The sequence below is a fragment of the Clarias gariepinus genome, chromosome 2 (assembly GCF_024256425.1).
Source record: "Clarias gariepinus isolate MV-2021 ecotype Netherlands chromosome 2, CGAR_prim_01v2, whole genome shotgun sequence".
NCBI classification, from domain to species: Eukaryota; Metazoa; Chordata; class Actinopteri; order Siluriformes; family Clariidae; genus Clarias; species Clarias gariepinus.
This window is the reverse complement of record NC_071101.1, coordinates 5,834,773-5,851,788: the sequence shown is the minus strand read 5'-3', so window position 1 is coordinate 5,851,788 and position 17,016 is coordinate 5,834,773. Positions and strand designations below refer to the sequence as shown.

General features: G+C 36.9%; 1 protein-coding gene across 3 annotated transcripts; it reads right to left on the bottom strand.

The window, feature by feature from the left end:
* Positions 1 to 4,054: 4,054 nt before the first annotated feature.
* On the bottom strand, positions 4,055 to 16,692 carry LOC128541686 (uncharacterized). Of its 3 annotated transcripts, none has more exons than XM_053512226.1 (5): positions 16,591 to 16,692; positions 15,943 to 16,296; positions 11,492 to 11,638; positions 6,015 to 6,070; positions 4,055 to 4,784 (listed from the first exon to the last, which is right to left on the bottom strand). In XM_053512226.1, the coding sequence occupies exons 1-5, from the start codon at positions 16,631 to 16,633 to the stop codon at positions 4,656 to 4,658; spliced, it is 729 nt and encodes a 242-aa protein (XP_053368201.1). In that variant the 5' UTR covers positions 16,634 to 16,692; the 3' UTR covers positions 4,055 to 4,655. The 3 variants fall into 3 exon arrangements, with proteins under 3 accessions (XP_053368201.1, XP_053368210.1, XP_053368219.1); XM_053512235.1 differs by having other exon boundaries at positions 11,492 to 11,635; XM_053512244.1 differs by lacking the exon at positions 15,943 to 16,296 and having other exon boundaries at positions 16,591 to 16,663.
* Positions 16,693 to 17,016: the final 324 nt, after the last annotated feature.

Sequence of the window (17,016 nt, the reverse complement as noted above, 5' to 3'; positions counted from 1 at the left end):
CTCCACATCCAGCATGTTCACCTCCATGATCGTCTAAGACCAGCCACTCGGACAGCTGCTGAAACAATCGGAGTGCATAACCAAAGAATTTCTGCACAAACTGTCAGAAACAGTCTCAGGGAAGCTCATCTGCATGCTCGTTGTCCTCATTGGGGTCTCGACTTGACTCCAGTTCTTCATCGTAACGGATTTTGACAGATTTGTGAACAATATTTGAGAGATATGGTTATTTTGTTTATGTAGAAAATGTTTCAGATTTTTGAGTTCATCTCATTAAAAATGGGAGCAAAAACAAAAGTGTTGCGTTTATATTTTTGTTCAGTATATAATCAGTTCCTGCGCATCCGTCATTGTTTCTCCGGTCTTTTCCCCGACTTACAAAGAATGTTTGGATCGGCTGGGGCGATGAAGTAAACACATGTTTACCTTCCATGTCACCTCCCTGTGATTGACTTAAATTGTAGGAGACATCTGATAGGCTGCAGGGAATGGGCTTTTAATGAAATCTGTGAAAGGAACCATGTCAGGGAAGTCTGAAAAAACACACACATGCAGAGATGTTCACGGAATCGTACATTTATGTAGGTCATAAAGTACATTTGTGAATTGTGTTGCATTTATATGTGAATTATGAAACTGATCTGATGTCATATTTATTTTCTTTACATTCAAGGTCTATTAGAGAACATTTTAAAGGCCTCATAACAAATGTCATCAAAACAAAAGGTATCTTTATTTTTGGGGTTTACAGCGTGTTATGGGTGCTGCACTAAGGATCAGCCTCCTACATTCTCTGATTCACTTTCTCTGAAAGCATGACAATACAGCATAGATACAAGTGAGGAGCTTCTGCTGCCGCACCTCTGGATCATCTTTTAAAAAGTCATTGGCATAAACTGCTGAACTGGTCGAAGTAATAGAAACCTAATATGATTTACCTCAAAATTACAAAGACAAATGTGACATTTTTTGTTAGTATGGACAATAACCTTTATTTAATAAGTTACAAATTTAATTACAATTAATGATCATTTTACATAATATTGTACGTAAATTAAGAAAGCAGAAAAAATACAGTATATTATACTTAAAATAACAATTGACTTAATTTTACAGAAATTTGTATACAGCTTTAAAAAAAGGGGTAAGCTAAAAAATGTATTTTCTGTAAAATGTGATTTTTTTTTGTTTTGTTTACATTGTTGCATATCAGACATTCTGCTCATTTGTGCTTTCTTGTTGCCATTCTGTAGGACCATTTCCTGTCTCCATTCCCTCTCTGCAGGTGGAACATTAAAACTAACAAAATCATTTACACAAATTCCTAATTATTACATCCTTTCCTCCAGAGATTTCCCAGAGATCTTTAATCTTCTGTGGCATTTCTTAAAGCGGACCATGTTTGGAACAAAATGGAAAAACTGTTCAACCATATAGTTTATTTTAATTATTCAATTATCGAATCTCCATGATCATTATTGCCACCTGCTGTCCACACACACACACACACACACACACACTCTGTGTGAGTAATTACCCAGTTTATTTTGCAATATTTTTGTTTGAAGATGTTTCTAATCTGCCTTGATAAAGTGGGGTCACATCATTACACCTTTGTTCTCATAGATGTAAGTGGTATCTTACTGAAGGTACTGTGGTTTAGACACCATGATAATTTTTGTATTATACACTTCACCTAGGCTTAACTCCAATCAGAAACCCTGCAAATTAATCTTAATATTTAACTGCAGCATGATAGATGTATCTGGTCGAGCTTGAGGTAACATATAGGTTTTGTTTCATCACAATAGGCCCAAAGGGAAGAGAAGATCTGTGACTTAGAATTTTAATAGAAAAACACCCTTATTGTAACTACTCTGGTCTGCTCTAAAGGACTTCACGCTTCAAACTGATATCCACAGACATTTATTTCTTTCACACAAGTCATGAGACGCTGATGGAACACCGTGAAAACTAAAATAAACCAAATACAATATTTCAAATTCACATTCATCACAATAATAAACACAAATTGCACTTTCCGTATGTAACGAGGCAGTAACAGCTTCACAAATAATATTTACTGTGTTCGCCTGTTGACCAGTAGTAGAAGAATATTATAATTGCAGGTGAACGTTTGTTCCTTTATTGTAGGTCTTTTTTTATTTCTCTGACCTGTCCCGTAACTTTCTTCTTCTTCTATTTGGTATTTTATTGTATAGCACATTTCATACACAATGGTAATTCAAAGTGCTTTACATAGAAGAAAAGAAAATAATCATGAAATGAAATGAAAGATAATAGCAATAAGACTTTTTAACAAAAACTTTTAAATTTTATTTTAAATTAAAACAGTTTGCAACAAAACTTTAAACTCATTAAAAATGTAATAAAAAAAAGACTAATTAAAACTAATATAAAACATAATTTAAAATAAAAATAAAACAGTTTAAGATATTAGATAAACATAAAATAGTACAGTCAGTTCGGACGTAGCACAGTGCTCATTGAATAAATGCACAGCTGAACAGATGAGTTTTGAGACTAGATTTAAATGTGACTAATGTTTTAGCACATCTGATCTCTTCTGGAAGCTGCATCCCAGAAAGCCCGACCCAGTTTTCCAGTCTTTCTATTAGTATGTTATGATCAACAGTGTCAAACGCAGCGCTAAGATCTAGCAGTACCAACACTGATATTTTGCCAGAGTCAGAATTTAAACGAATATCATTTATTATCTTTAGGAGTGCTGTCTCTGTACTGTGATGTGCTCAGAAACCAGATTGAAAACTGTCTAGGTATTCATTCAAGTTTAAATGGTTGTTCACCTGATGAAAAACAACCTTTTCAATAATCTTGCCTATAAAAGGAAGATTTGATATTGGTCTGTAATTATTTAATACAGAGTTATCATGATTATTCTTTTTTATAAGTGGCTTAACAACTGCAGTTTTCAGAGAGTCCCAGAAAGAAGTAAGGTGTTCACCACTTCTAATAAATGTTTCCAAACAATTTAACACACTTTTGAGAAAACAAAAGATATGATGTATTACCGCCACCACTGGTCTGGAGTGAGTTTCAAAATGATTACCTCTCTTCCCTATTCTTTATTTTTTTTCCCTTCTTTAATATTTATTTATTTATATTCTCTCCAACAAATCCGTTATTTTAAGAAATTAAAAAATAGTATTATAACATTCATTTCCCGAGTTATTTTGTAAAACATATCTCAATATAAACTGTATTTTTATTTTGACTAATTTTCCCCTTAAAATTCTTCTTTCATTCTCATTCTCATATTTCTGACAGTACATTATAACATGTTCCACTGTTTCCTCTTGTCCACAGTACTCACACCTTCCCATATCATGTTTACCCATCTTATAAAGTGTGCTATTTAATCTTGTGTGTCCAAATCTCAACCTTGATACTACTACTTCATCTCTTCTGTTTCTCCCTGCACTTCTCATCTCTCCCACTTTCTGTTGAATTCTATAAAACCATTGATCTTTTTTCTCTATATCCCATTCTTTTTGCCACCTTTCCCCTTAGTTGTTTCTTAATAATACTCTTGATTTCATATTTACTTAAATGAACAATTAAATTGATGTCATTGTTTTTATCTGCTTCTTTTGCTTCTTTATCTGCTTTTTCATTTTCTTGGATACCAAAATGTGCCGACACCCACAAAAATACCACTGCAATCCCCATCATCTGAATTCTGTATATTGTTTGCAGTTTTTCCATTAAAATGTCTGGTCTACTTTCCGAATGGTTGTATTGTAGACTAACCAATACTGAACTTGAATCTGAACAAATTACTGATTTCAGAGGTCTTATTTCTCCTATCCACTGTACTGCCAACAGTAATGCAATCATTTACCCCTGTATAAACAGATAATTCATCACTAATCCTTTTCTTTACTGATATCTTAAACTCTGGAACAACAAACGCTCCTATCTTGTTGTCTGGACTCTTTGATGCATCTGTGTATATCTGAACATACAGTATATATATATATATATATATATATATATATATATTTACACACACACACACACACACAGTAAATAGTCAAAATATATCTGTCAGCTCTTCAGCTATTATTATTGCAGTTAATTTTTTTTAGACATACCAATCTGGGGAAAACCCAATGCAGTTGTATTGAGCACATGGTTGCAGTAGGGCGGCATAAATGAGAAAAACTTTTTTGACATTTCCTAAAAATGCATATGTTTGTACATGTCTAAAGTTGCATGGGGTTGCATGTATACATTAGATGTGATTTTGACTTTTAGCTAGGTGTTATACCCTCCAAGCAAACATTTGGACGATTGGTGACTGTTGATAACAGCTGTTGTGAATCAGATAACGTCAAACACGTCCGTTCAACTTTCATTTTGGAACTATTTTTCAACCATGATGGGACGTGTCAGAGGAACGTCACTTCAATGGTCATCAAATGTCCAAATGGGCTGGGTCCTTCTTTCCTGCTAAGCCCTTCCCTTACCTTCTTATGTGTTTCAGATAGTGCATTATTTTTGTGAAGCACAAATATACATTTAACCAGGGCAAAATATACTACTTGGATGTCACAACAATTAAAAAATTTTTCAATTTATTGTAATACAAAATGTTAGAAATCTGATGCAGGTTAGTTTCTTTTGGGTTCTGATGCGATTGCTGCATAGGCGACACTGTCCAAATCCGACACCGTGCTTCTCTTATCCTTTGCTCTGAACCTTCTATTGTGCTTGATGCTGGCATAATTAATGTTCTCTTTCTGTAAAAGACACAAGACCACAGAACCAGAACACATGCACATCTCTTAGCTAGTTAACAAGAAGATTCAATGTACTATATACAAGGTAGGAGAATGCAGTATTTAAGTCTGAGCGTACATAGAGATTTTGCAGTGAATCCGGTTTGTAAATCTTATATTTGTTTACTAATAAGAAACAATCATTTGCTAGCACTGGCTTTACAGTATATATTTTTTTCTTACTTGCCCAAAATGTTTTACCTGGTTAATAGCTTTATATTGAGTAAGTGAATGTAATGAGAAATGAGAAAGAATAAGTCTATGTTCACACTGCAGGTAATCTTGGCACATATCTCATTTACTGGCCAAATATTTTTTTAGGTTGTTCATATTATACTTTCATGTATATGACGGCATTTGGCAGACACCCTAACCTGCATGTACAAAGGAACACAGTGTCACATTATGTATTAAAAGACATTTTTTTTGTTTTTTTCATTTATTTAAAGTTTGACCCTGCAGTTAGGCTCTCCTACAAGTTCTGACCATTCATATTGCAATTTCTCTGTAGTTGAAACAGAGCTCCAAAGTCAACCAACCTTTGATATTTGAAATCTATGAGAGGGCTCTTTTTAGAGCTATAACATTAAAACCACTTGCTTTATTATGTACTGTACTGTGTGCTATCAAACCCATTGACACCCATCAAGGCATGGACTCCCAAAGTCATAGTCAAGTTTCCAACACATCAACTTTTGAAAACTGATAGTTCACTTTCTGTTTAACATATTGCAAACCGTGCCAGGTGCCAATGTGATGAGATATTTAAAGTTATTTACTTCATCTGTCATCTTCATTTTTTTATGGATGAGCAATTTAACAATCAATCCAGCGATATCGATCTCACGGATTCTACACAATTGAATGACATTCTATTTCCCTTGTGCTCGCTATTTAATTTGACTTGTAAGATTGGAAGCGCTAATAATTAAACAGTGCGCTATATTAAACATGTAATTACCATAAAGCATTTTTTTTTCTATGCAAGTTAAACAGTACCAGGATACACATGACCAGATTCTTGTAAGGTGATGCATTATGTCACAGTGCATCTTTACACATCTAGTTATAACCTATGATATGAGCAAAATGTAAATTGAAAATACATATTCATGGAAATGCAAAACATTCAGTATGCATTTTTGAATTTATTTTGCATAGTTAATGTGTTGACAGTTATATTGAGGGTACCTTTTCAGAAGAGTCTGTGGTGTTACTACAGCTGCTATATGATGACACAGACTTCCCTAAAGAGAAAATATTTAAAAATGTAATCTATAAAACACATTAATAACAGAAAGATCTAAATATTTTGTTGTAATAGGTTAAAAGTAAGTAATTATTATATACACTGTGTTCCAAATTATTAAGCAAATTGGATGTAAGTGTCATAAACAATAAATGTTCAGTTTTTAAATTAAACTCATGGATGGTGTTGTGTCTCAGGGCTCTTTGGATCACTGAAATGAGTGCCTCTGGAGTCCCGCGAACCTCAAGGTGTAAAATCCTTTAAAGGCTTGCAGTTGTGCATAAACCTACTATTTGGCCACCCCTAATCAATGCTCACAAGCAGAAACGGTTGCAGTGGGCCTAGACATACATGAAGACTAGTCTTTTTTACTGAAGAGTGTCGTGCAACCCTGGATGGTCCAGATGAATGGAGTAGTGGATGGTTGGTGGGTGGCCACCATGTCCCAACAAGGCTGCGAGAGTCGTGTTTTGGGCTGGAATCATGGGGAGAGATCTGGTAGGCCGCTTTAGGGTCCCTGAAGGTCTGAATAGACCTCTGCAAAGTATGTTGACTGACCACTTTCTTCCAAAAAGAAGAATCGTGCCTTCCGTAGCAAAATCATCTTCATGCAGGACAATGCACTATTTCATGCTGCAAAGAATACCTCTGTGTCATTGGCTGCTATGAGAATAAAAGATGAGAAACTCATGGTGTGGCGACCATCCTCCCCTAACCTCAACCACATTGAGAACCTTTGGAGAATCCTCAAAAGATCTATGAGGGTGGGAGGCAGTTTGATTCAAAACAGCAGCTCTGGAAGGCTATTCTGACATCCCGCAAAGAAATTCAAGCAGAAACTGTCCAAAAATTCACAAATGGATGCAAGAATTGTGAAGGTGATATCAAAGTAGGGGTCCTATGCTAAGATGTAATATAGTCCTATGCTAAGATGTAATACCCTGTTAGGATGTTTTTGATTGAAATAGTTTTTGATTTCAGGAAATATGACTTCATAATGCTGCAAATTCAACAAAAGCCCATTATTAGTTCTTTACAACCTATAAAATGTTTTAACTCTGTTGTGCATAATAATTTGGAACAGTGCATTTTATTTTTTTTTCTTTTAATAAATATTTTAATCATTAGCTGGTTCGTTCAATAAAATTCAAATTATACCCTAATAGTTGATGACTAGAAAATTATACTAACTGTCATTTGCATTTACTAATTATGAAAATCAGAGAAAGATATCATTTGCGTAATAATTTGGAATGCAGTGTATGAATAGATTATAGCGTAGTATACATCAAAGACAAGAAGTGAACTTGAGAAGTTACAAATGAATATTTAAATAAAATTATTGTATATAAGTAAAAAAAAAATACATTCTTCATTTTTCTTCATTCCTTAATTACATTTGATGAAGACTATAAAATGTAAGTGCTAATTAAAATTAAAATTTTGTTTGTCACATACACAGTACGATAAGCAGTGAAATGCTTATACGACCGCCTGTGACCTTAAAAATAAAAGGTTATTAATAAGAAATATGATAGAAAATAAATTTAGCTAGGATAAAATAAAAAAATATATATTCTGTATAAATAAAGATATTCTGTACAATATAGAAAAATATAAAACATATAGAAATTTTACTGTAAATGAAGAAAAATTACTGATGGGTATGCAAATATGCTTGAAAGTGTCTTATTAAAGTGACTTGTGTGCAGTAAATGAAATATATGTAAGTGTACATGAATGGGTCCATAAGTGTCTATGAATGCCCAGGATAAGTGCGAAGAGACAATGCCAAAACTGTGGATGTGTAAAAAATGGCATTAGTCCTGTGTGGTGTTTTGGTTTAGAGACCTTATCGCCTGCGGAAAGAAGCTCCTCCTCAGTCTCTCTGTGTTGGCCTTCAGGGAGCGGAAGCACTTTTCTGACCGCAACAGAGAAAACAGTCTATTGCTGGGGTGGCTGAGGTCCTTCACGATTTTCCTGGCCTTGGTTCAGCACCGTATGGTGTAGATTGAGTGCAGGTCAGGGAGCTTGGTGCGGATGATGCGCTCAGCTGATCGCACCACCCTGGTGCTGTTTCTGAACCAGGTCGTGATGTTACGAGTCAGGATGCTCTCTATGGTGCAGGAGTAAAAGTTCCTGAGCACCCTGGAGGGCAGTTTGAAGCACCCCAAGCGTCTGAGGTGGTAGGCGCTGCCGGGCCTTTTTCACCACAGTGTTGATGTGACAGGACTATGACAGGTCCCACGTGATGTGAACACCGAGGTATTTGAAGCTGTCCACTCTCTCCACTGGGCTCCTGTTGATGACGGGTGTCTGGTAGTTCCTCTCCTGCTTTGTCCACTATCAGCTCCTTCGTCTTGCCGATGTTCAGGAGGAGATTGTTCCTCTGGCACTATTTCCAATTTTTCATTTTCCAGGAAATTTCCAATCTACTCCAGGTACTGTAGGCCGTCTCATTGTTGTCAGAGATCAGGCCCATGACAACTGTGTCGTCAGCAAATGGTGATGGAGTTTATAGTGGCTACACAGTCATATGTGTACAGTGAGTACATCAGGGGGCTTAGAACACAGCCCTGGGAGGCTCCAGTGCTGAGAGTCAGGGAGGCTGAGACATGTCAGCCCATCCTTACTAGCTGTGGTCTGCCAGTTAGGGAGTTGGAGATTGAACGATTTGGACGGTAAGCGAACTGTAGAGGGTCCAGTGTGTCTGGTAGTGAAGAAATTAAGAAATCTCTGACCAGCCGCCCAAAGCACTTTATCACTACTGAGGTGAGGACAACAGGGCGATAATCGTTAAGGGAAGCAGGATGAGGTTTCTTCGGGACAGGAACAATGATGGACTCTTGATGGTAACTGAGCATAAGCAATTTCCCTCTGGGATTAATAAAGTTATTTGAATCTTGAATCTTGAATCTCTTTGAAACATGTGGGGATCACCGACTGAGATAAAGAGAGGTTTAATATCTCTGTGAACACAGGTGCTAGCTGGTCTGCGCAGGCTCTGAGGATTCAACCTGTGATGCCGTCTGGTCCTGCTGCTTTCCTGGTGTTCACTCTCTTGAAGGCTCCCCTCACGTCATGCTCGGTGATGATAACCACGTTTCCGGTGCTGGCAGTGTCTTCCTGTCTGCAGCCGTTAGCGCCACTAGCATTAGCATCGCTAGCGCCTTTAGCTGCAGCCTTGAAGCGAGCATAGAAAGTGTTCAGCTCGTCTGCCAGAGTCGCGTCCGCGCTCGTCATACCGGTTGTTAGTGTTTTATAGTTCGTTATTGTTCTTAGTCCCTGCCACAGGCTCCTAGAGTCACTCTGTTTGAGCTGTGACTCTAGTTTCTGGTTGGAAAATGTTCTGATAGTCTTTTTCTCCACAGTATCATCCACTAATTTCCCGATAAATCCCACAACCGCTTCTGTAAACACGCTGACGTCATCAGAGCTGTTTTTGGAACATGTCCTAGTCTGCGTCATCAAGTGCGTCCTGGACCACCGATTGGTCCGTCCAGCGCGCGACCTCCCTCTGAACCAGAACTTCCTGTTTCAGCCTCTGTTTGTATTTTGGCATGAGGAGGATGGTGGCCTGGTCGGATTTACCAAATGGAGGGCGAGATTGTGCCTTGTAGACGTCCTTGACTGTAGTGTGATTGTAGCAGGATGAGCTGTCTCACCATATTGATTATGTTTATGTGGGCACCTTATTTACAACCGGTTATATTGCCATACTCCTGGTTGGAGGACTTCCGGGTTACCTGGTTCGTGTCGGAGATTATTCCCGGCGCTAGCCAATCCGCTTGCCTGTGGGCTGTTATAAAGGTAGCGGAAGAGCTTTTCATGTAGCGCGCCCGCCTCCTTTTGGTTGTTTACCTGACTTCCGGTCTTGCCACAGGTAGGAATGCTCCTCGCAGTCGCTTAGCTATGCTTTCGGGCAGTGGTACTTACTTAAATGTTTTCCTTAGGTTTCCTCTGGACTCATTAACCGTGAGGTATTTCCCTATCAGCTCTGTAGAGTGCGCGCGCTGTTTTATGGTGCGTCTGACTTTCGCTTTCATATAAGGTAGGAATGCTTTTTGCGATCTCTCTTTTATGCTTCGGGGCGGAGGCACTTATTTAGATCTGTTTGTAGACTCATTTTGGCTTCTTCTACAGTGATGTCCTTTTCTGTGGACTCTCCTGTGTGTAGTGTGCGCATCGTTTCGTTTTCGATTTCCGCTTCCGTCTCAGGTATGAGTACTTTTCCTCATTTATTATTTATATCTTGGGGAATGGGTTTTCATTGAAGTGAAACTTTAGGTTTCTCCTGACTCTTCTGTAGTGAAATCTATCCTATTGACTGTCCGTTGTGTAGAGTGCATGCCTTTCGCTGCATGCCCAACTTTCCGTTTTTTTTTTTTTGTTTGTTTTTTTGTCCATGCGGTGAACCGAGAAGAACTCGGCCGGTGTTCCATCGAGTTCTGCTAACTACTGGTGTTCTGTCGATTTATGCTGCCTTGTCGAAAAATGCTAGTGTAGCACAAATCGATAGCAGAGTCTATCAATTCACGCTACCACATCACTACAACTACACTGTGGACGTTTAATGTTATTAGAATGCGCAGATCCGGTAGTTAGCACTTGTGCCGGTGTTCATGTTTTGATGGAACACCGGCTCTCACTCGGCCAGCTCGGATCCAGAGTTAAAAACGTCGAGCTGTGAGTACATTCTAAACCAACAGAAACAAGGGTGTCTCTATCATACCTAATGTACTTAATGGTGATAAATTTGCCTTTTTTTGATCACTGAAAACTAACTTGAAGAACAAAAACAAAGAAAAAGGTGTCAAGATGCTAAAGCAACACCTTGTAAAGTTATCTGCACTAACATGTGCAGCATGTTAAAAATTAACACTGCATTGTTATCAGCAATTTACAATGCAGTGTTTATATGATACATATACTGTGAGTCACATGATAACACCTAACCTGCTTTTACACTGATACAGCTAGAATCAAATCACACTGATTGTGTATCAAGCAGTTTGTCAGGTAGAGATTTAATGTAAAAACAAAAATACAGCAGAAGAACTTTTCCTATGAAAACACAGAGCTGAACAACTTTATTTACAAAAATCGAAATTTATGGCTCATGTCGAGTATCTTTTATACTTTAATCATGTCTTCAGAGTGGCACATTTTTGGTGTTTGCTTAATGTCCTTAATAGAGAAAGGGCAAAAATTCAATTTTACAAATTTTAGATAAAAGTGTTATGCAGAAGCAAAATGTATACCTTTCCAATTGAAAATTTTTGATGCATTACTATATAGAAAAAAATACAAACCTTTGTTAAACTTATCCATTTGTATTTCATGGACAACACCCTCCCTCCCCCACACAGTGTTATGCATTTCAGTGTCCAACTATTCATGTCACCCATATATCACTTACTTTGCACTTTGCAGCAGAATGTACACATGAGGATGATGTTCATAAGGACCGAAACCACACACACACAGTATATGATGAGGTCCGTAATCCAGTATAATCCAGGACCTGCAGGCTCCTCGGCATTAAAATACTTTGTAACGTTATCTGCTAAAAACAGAGTAACATACAGTGCCATGAAAATGTATTATCCCCCTTTTTGTTTTTTTTTTGCATATTTGTCTGAAGAAAAAAAAAAAAGCAGTTTTTAAATGATAAATGTACTTATTAAATGAAAAAAGCAGTCCAAACCTGCCTGGCACTAGGTAAAAACGTATTTGCCCATAAACCTAACTGGTTGTGACCCCACTTGGTGGCACCAACTACAATCAAGTGTCTGTACTTTTATGCTTCTTTGCAAAAATGTTTTAATTCAGGCAAATTGGAGGGTTTACACTGTTCAAGGTCTTGCTACATCACAATGGAATTTACGACTTTGATTAGGCGACTCCAAAACCCTTGCTGGTGTGTGCTGCATAAACGGCTAAATTAGGGAGAAAATTAAGGAAAAATAAATAAATAAATAAAAATAAAAACTGAGTGATAGATTTACTCTGGTTATCTTTGGCTATGTTTACACTGTCAGGTAAATGTGACTCAATTCCGATTTTTTGCTCATATGTGACACATATCCGATATGTTCTTGTCCGTGTAAACAGGAAAAAAACGCATGCATTCCGATATTTCGAGATCGGTTTCAGGCCTCCTTCATATGTGGAAATAAATCAGATATAAATCAGATATGTGCTAATGTGATTGTCGTGTAAACAGACAGATCGGATTTCCTGAGTCATTGTGTTCTGTACGTCATTAAAACTGCAACTTCTTCACGGTTTAATGACATAATGTTATTCTCCGGTGGAAGCGCGTGTGGAATTATAACATCGCAGGTGACATATAAAAGTCACCCCCCCTCCCCGCTTAGGGCTTATTACGCCTAAAAAAAAATTAAGAAATCAGTATTTGGTAAATGAAGCATATGCACATGCTGCAATTATGCCGTTTTTTTTCTCCTTCGTATTAAAACCATGGTGACATTTCGCGAACTTTGCATATATCGCAGAGCGTTAAGCATACTTCACTTTCGTCTATCTTGGCTAGTGTGTAACGCAAGATCCTCCCTTTAAGTATGCGCAATGTTTCAGATGGTATGGCAAGTGTAAACACGTGTATCGGATATGAGTCATAGTTAAAAGAGCGTGTAAACAGACGGTCAAAAAAATCAGATATAGGCAACAAATCAAAATTGGCCATCGAGACCTGCAGTGTAAACGTAGCCTTTGTGTAATATTAAATTTTGTTTGATAATCTCAATCATTTAATTATGACAAATATGCAAAAAATATAATAAAAATCAGGGAGGGGACAATTAGTCACAGCACTTTAGCTTTAAAATGCATTTTTGTTCTGACATTTATTTATTTATTATTTAGTTAGTTAGTTGTGGCAAATGGTAGCAGTGGCATGCGAAAGTTTGGGCACCCCTTATCAAAATCTCTTTTTAATGTGAACAGTTAAGCAAGTGGAAGATGAAATGGTCTCCAAAAAACATCAAGTTAAAGATGATACGTTCCCTTTATATTATAAACAAATTACTTTATTATTTTTTTTTGTCCTTTACATTTTTAAAATAATAGTGAAGGAAAGGGGCCTGCAGCCAAAGTTTGGGCATCCTACATAGTTAGTACCTACTGTATTAGCACCCCTTTTGACACGTATTACAACGTGAGCCCAGTGGAGAGAGTGGACAGCTTCATATACTTTGATGTCCGTATCACGCAGGACCTGTCATGGTCCCGTCACATCAACACCGTGGTAAAAAAGGCCCGACAGCGTCTCTAACACCTCAGATGCTTGAGAGACTCCAGACTGCCCTCCAAGGTGCTTAGGAACTTTTACTCCTGCACCATAGAGAGCATCCTGACGGGAAACATTTCAACCTGGTTCGGGAACAGCACCATGCAGTACAGACGAGCTCTACAGAGGGTGGTGCGACCAGCTGAGCGAATCATCCGCATCGAGCTCCCTGACTGCACTCAATCTACAGCAAGCGGTGCTGGACCAAGGCCAGGAAGATCGTGAAGGACCTCAGCCACCCCAACAATGGACTGTTCACTCTGTTGCGGTCAGGAAAGTGCTTCCGCTCACTGAGGGCCAACACGGAGAGACTGAGGAGGAGCTTCTTCCTGCAGGCGATAAGGTCTCTAAACCACAGCCATACACAGGACTAATCATCTCTGCATTTTTGCACACCGCACAGAAATGGACACTTATTGACATTATTCATCTGTTCACTCATGCACAGATACACATACCCCGATACGATGTAGACCGGCCACTTATGGACATTACACATTTGCACTCACATAGAAATTTGCACACTTCCTGGATATTTCCATTTATTTCCATGTAAATTAGCTATTTTGTCTTTTGTACAGAAGTTTTTATATTTCTTATTTATTTTTTTAAATGTTTTGTTTTGTTCTATTTTCTTATGTTTCAGCTTTATTTACTCTTATTTTATTACACTATTTATTTCTTGTTAATTGTTTCAAAATTTTTAAGGTCACTGGCGGTTGTATAAATATTTCAGTGCATATCACACTTTGTATGACTGTGTATGTGACAAATAAAATGTGAATTTGAATTGAATTTATTTTGGACATCCGTTTACACTAGTGGCCACTGCACAACTACACTTCGTGGTCATTAGTTAAATTACTCTATCACAAGCCACTTTAAATAAATCACTTTTAAGCATATTTGCACTGCACAAGACACTTTAAATATGTGGATTGCACAACCCTGAACATTACCTTTTTTTTTTTACCATTCTATTTAACTTCATCCACACAATAATGCCATAAATCTATACCTACTTTGTACAGCTGTTTCTTTTGTTCTATATTTCTTCATATATTTAATTTAATATTCAATTTTATTCTTTCCTAGTTACATTTATCTTTTATTTTATTTTTCATATTTATTTCCTATTCATAGTTTTTATTTTAAGGTCACGAACAGTTGTCTAAGCATTTCACTGCATATCGTACTGTGTATGACTGTGTATGTGACAAATAAAATTTGAATTTGATTTTGATTTGAATTTGAATTTAAAATTTCTTTTAAGTACTTAAGGGATTTTCATCTTTTCTTCCTTACAGCAATCTTCCAGCTCGGTAAGATTCTTGGGCCATCTTGCATGCACTGCTCTTATGAGGTCTATCCACATATTTTCAACGATGTTTAGGTCAGAAGACTGTGCCTGTTGAGGTAGTCCATCATGAATTTTGAGTTGTGTTTAGAATCATTATCCATTTGTAAAAGCCATCCTCTTTTCAACTTCAAATTTTTACAGATGGTGTTATGTTTGCTTCCAGAATTTGTTGGAATTCAATTTAATCTATTCTTCCATCTACTTGTGGAATGTTTCTTATGCCATTTCTTGACCTCCATAGTTCCTGCCATTTCTTAATTACTGTACATGCAAAATTTAGGAAATCAGTACCTGAAAACACTTTGCTATCTTCTTATAGCCTTTTCCTGCTTTGTGGGCATCAAATATTTTCTTTGTTAGAGGGCTAGGCAACTCTGAGGAACCCATTAGCTGCTGATTCTTGGGACAGGGTTAGGGGAGTCTGGGTATTTAGAAAGCTTTAAAATTTTGCATTACCTGGCCTTTTCTAAAAATGGCTGTGAACACGCCATGACCCTAACAGGCTAATTAAGGTCTGATACCTAATGCCAAGCGCTTAAGTCTCTTGGGGTTTCCATTCATTTGCAGGGGTCTGCTTTCCCTTTTTTACTACAAAATTGTAGAAAACAAAAACAATGCACTGATATAGCTTAAAATATTGAAAAAGAATTCGTTTTCAACTTTAAGGCTTTTGGAGATCATTTTATCTTCTGCTGGCTTAAGTGTTTACATTAACCAAAATTTTGACCAGGGGTGCCCAAACTTTCGCATGCTACTGTATATTCTAAACACTTTAACATTGTTTATCGTTTAAAAAAAGGAAACTTTTAAATATATTTGAAAAAATATAACATATAATTTCAGATGTGTCACTTTGAAGGACCCACAGTTCTAACACAAAAGGATGTTATAAATAACAAAATACAAAAACACACAAAAGATGCACACTTTGGAAATGTATAACCTTGCTTTTATAGATGAGATCTGTCCTTATCTAAGTAGAGTCGTGTAAATTAAGATGAGCTTCTGATTCAATATAAAATACAGTATGTTCATTGATGACACAAAGCTCTAATCATTTCAGTATTCATTTTAAGGTTTAAAAGAAAAGCAGAGTCTTTCAGAAAATTCTTTAACTCTAACAATGAAGAACATTTACCATAAACATTGTTTAAATACATTACAGCCCAAAAAAAAACAGTAAAGTATTGTCACTCACCTGTAACATTAAGTCTGATGACTTTCCCAAACTGAGTGTGTGTCGTGTCATTTCGAGCTCCACAGAAATAAACCGCCAGATCTGTCTCTCTAACTGCAATAATCACTAAACTGACTGAACTGTTACTTTCTGTTGCATCAAAGTGACTCTCGTCTACATTATAATCTACATAAAAGTGTTTGTCAAGTTTTGTTCTTCCAGCTGAGATGAGTTGTTCCAGTTCCTCAGATCTCAGTCGATACCAAAATATATTTGAATAATTAGTGATGTTACAGTGCAGCGTGATGTTCTCTCCAGGATGAACATATTTACAATCATCTGAAATGATCTGAAGGAGGCTTAATACAAAAGAACCTGTAAAACAGCAAGATGTATATGCTGCAAATATAACAAGTTCCACTCCACATTCAACTTAAACATTCTGATTAATCATCTTCCTTTTTCCAATAACTTTATAAAATTGTAATGGTTTCTTTAAACTTCAATTTTGCAATGATTTTTTACACTCCCTCCAATGAAATGTGTCACTCAAATAATAGAGCACTCATGTACTCTTTACACAGTCCTAAAAACTAATAAAACCTGTAGCTGCTAAAAATAGCAAAAGTTTCTATCAATCAGTATAATTAATAATATGTATAGATTTACCGAACAGCAGCTGTAGAGTAGAGAAATGCAAAACCTCAGCCATTTATCACCCAGTGAACATGTGCCGTTTTCAGAGATGTGGTTAAACAATTTTGCTTCTAACATTCTTGTATAGCACCTTGCAGCCACAAGCCTGTACCTCCTGTTCTGCAGAACTAAACCATCAGCCTTTGACGTCATGGACGTTAGCACTCTGTGTTTAAAAATAATCATTCAGTTCACCTCTTTTCCATGACAAGGTCATTTTAAATAATTATAATTTCTGCTACTACAAATGAGGACTTGAGTTAAAGATACTGTCAGTAAATTGGTTATTTATATGAAACTGGAGTTAACATGATAACAGAGATAATTTGAAATCAGCTCTGGATCATTTTACACCACATACAGCGCTGTGTAAATATTTTATATAAACTTTAACTCAGG

Bases quoted from the DNA above. Each gene is read 5' to 3' on its own strand.
- LOC128541686 (XM_053512226.1), bottom strand. From the start codon at position 16,633: ATGGCTGAGGTTTTGCATTTCTCTACTCTACAGCTGCTGTTCG. The intron at 11,639-15,942 runs GTGAGTGACAAT...CTCTGTTTTTAG, and splicing joins CATCAGACTTAATGTTACAG to CAGATAACGTTACAAAGTAT. The intron at 4,785-6,014 runs GTACCCTCAATA...TGTCTTTTACAG, and splicing joins CCACAGACTCTTCTGAAAAG to AAAGAGAACATTAATTATGC.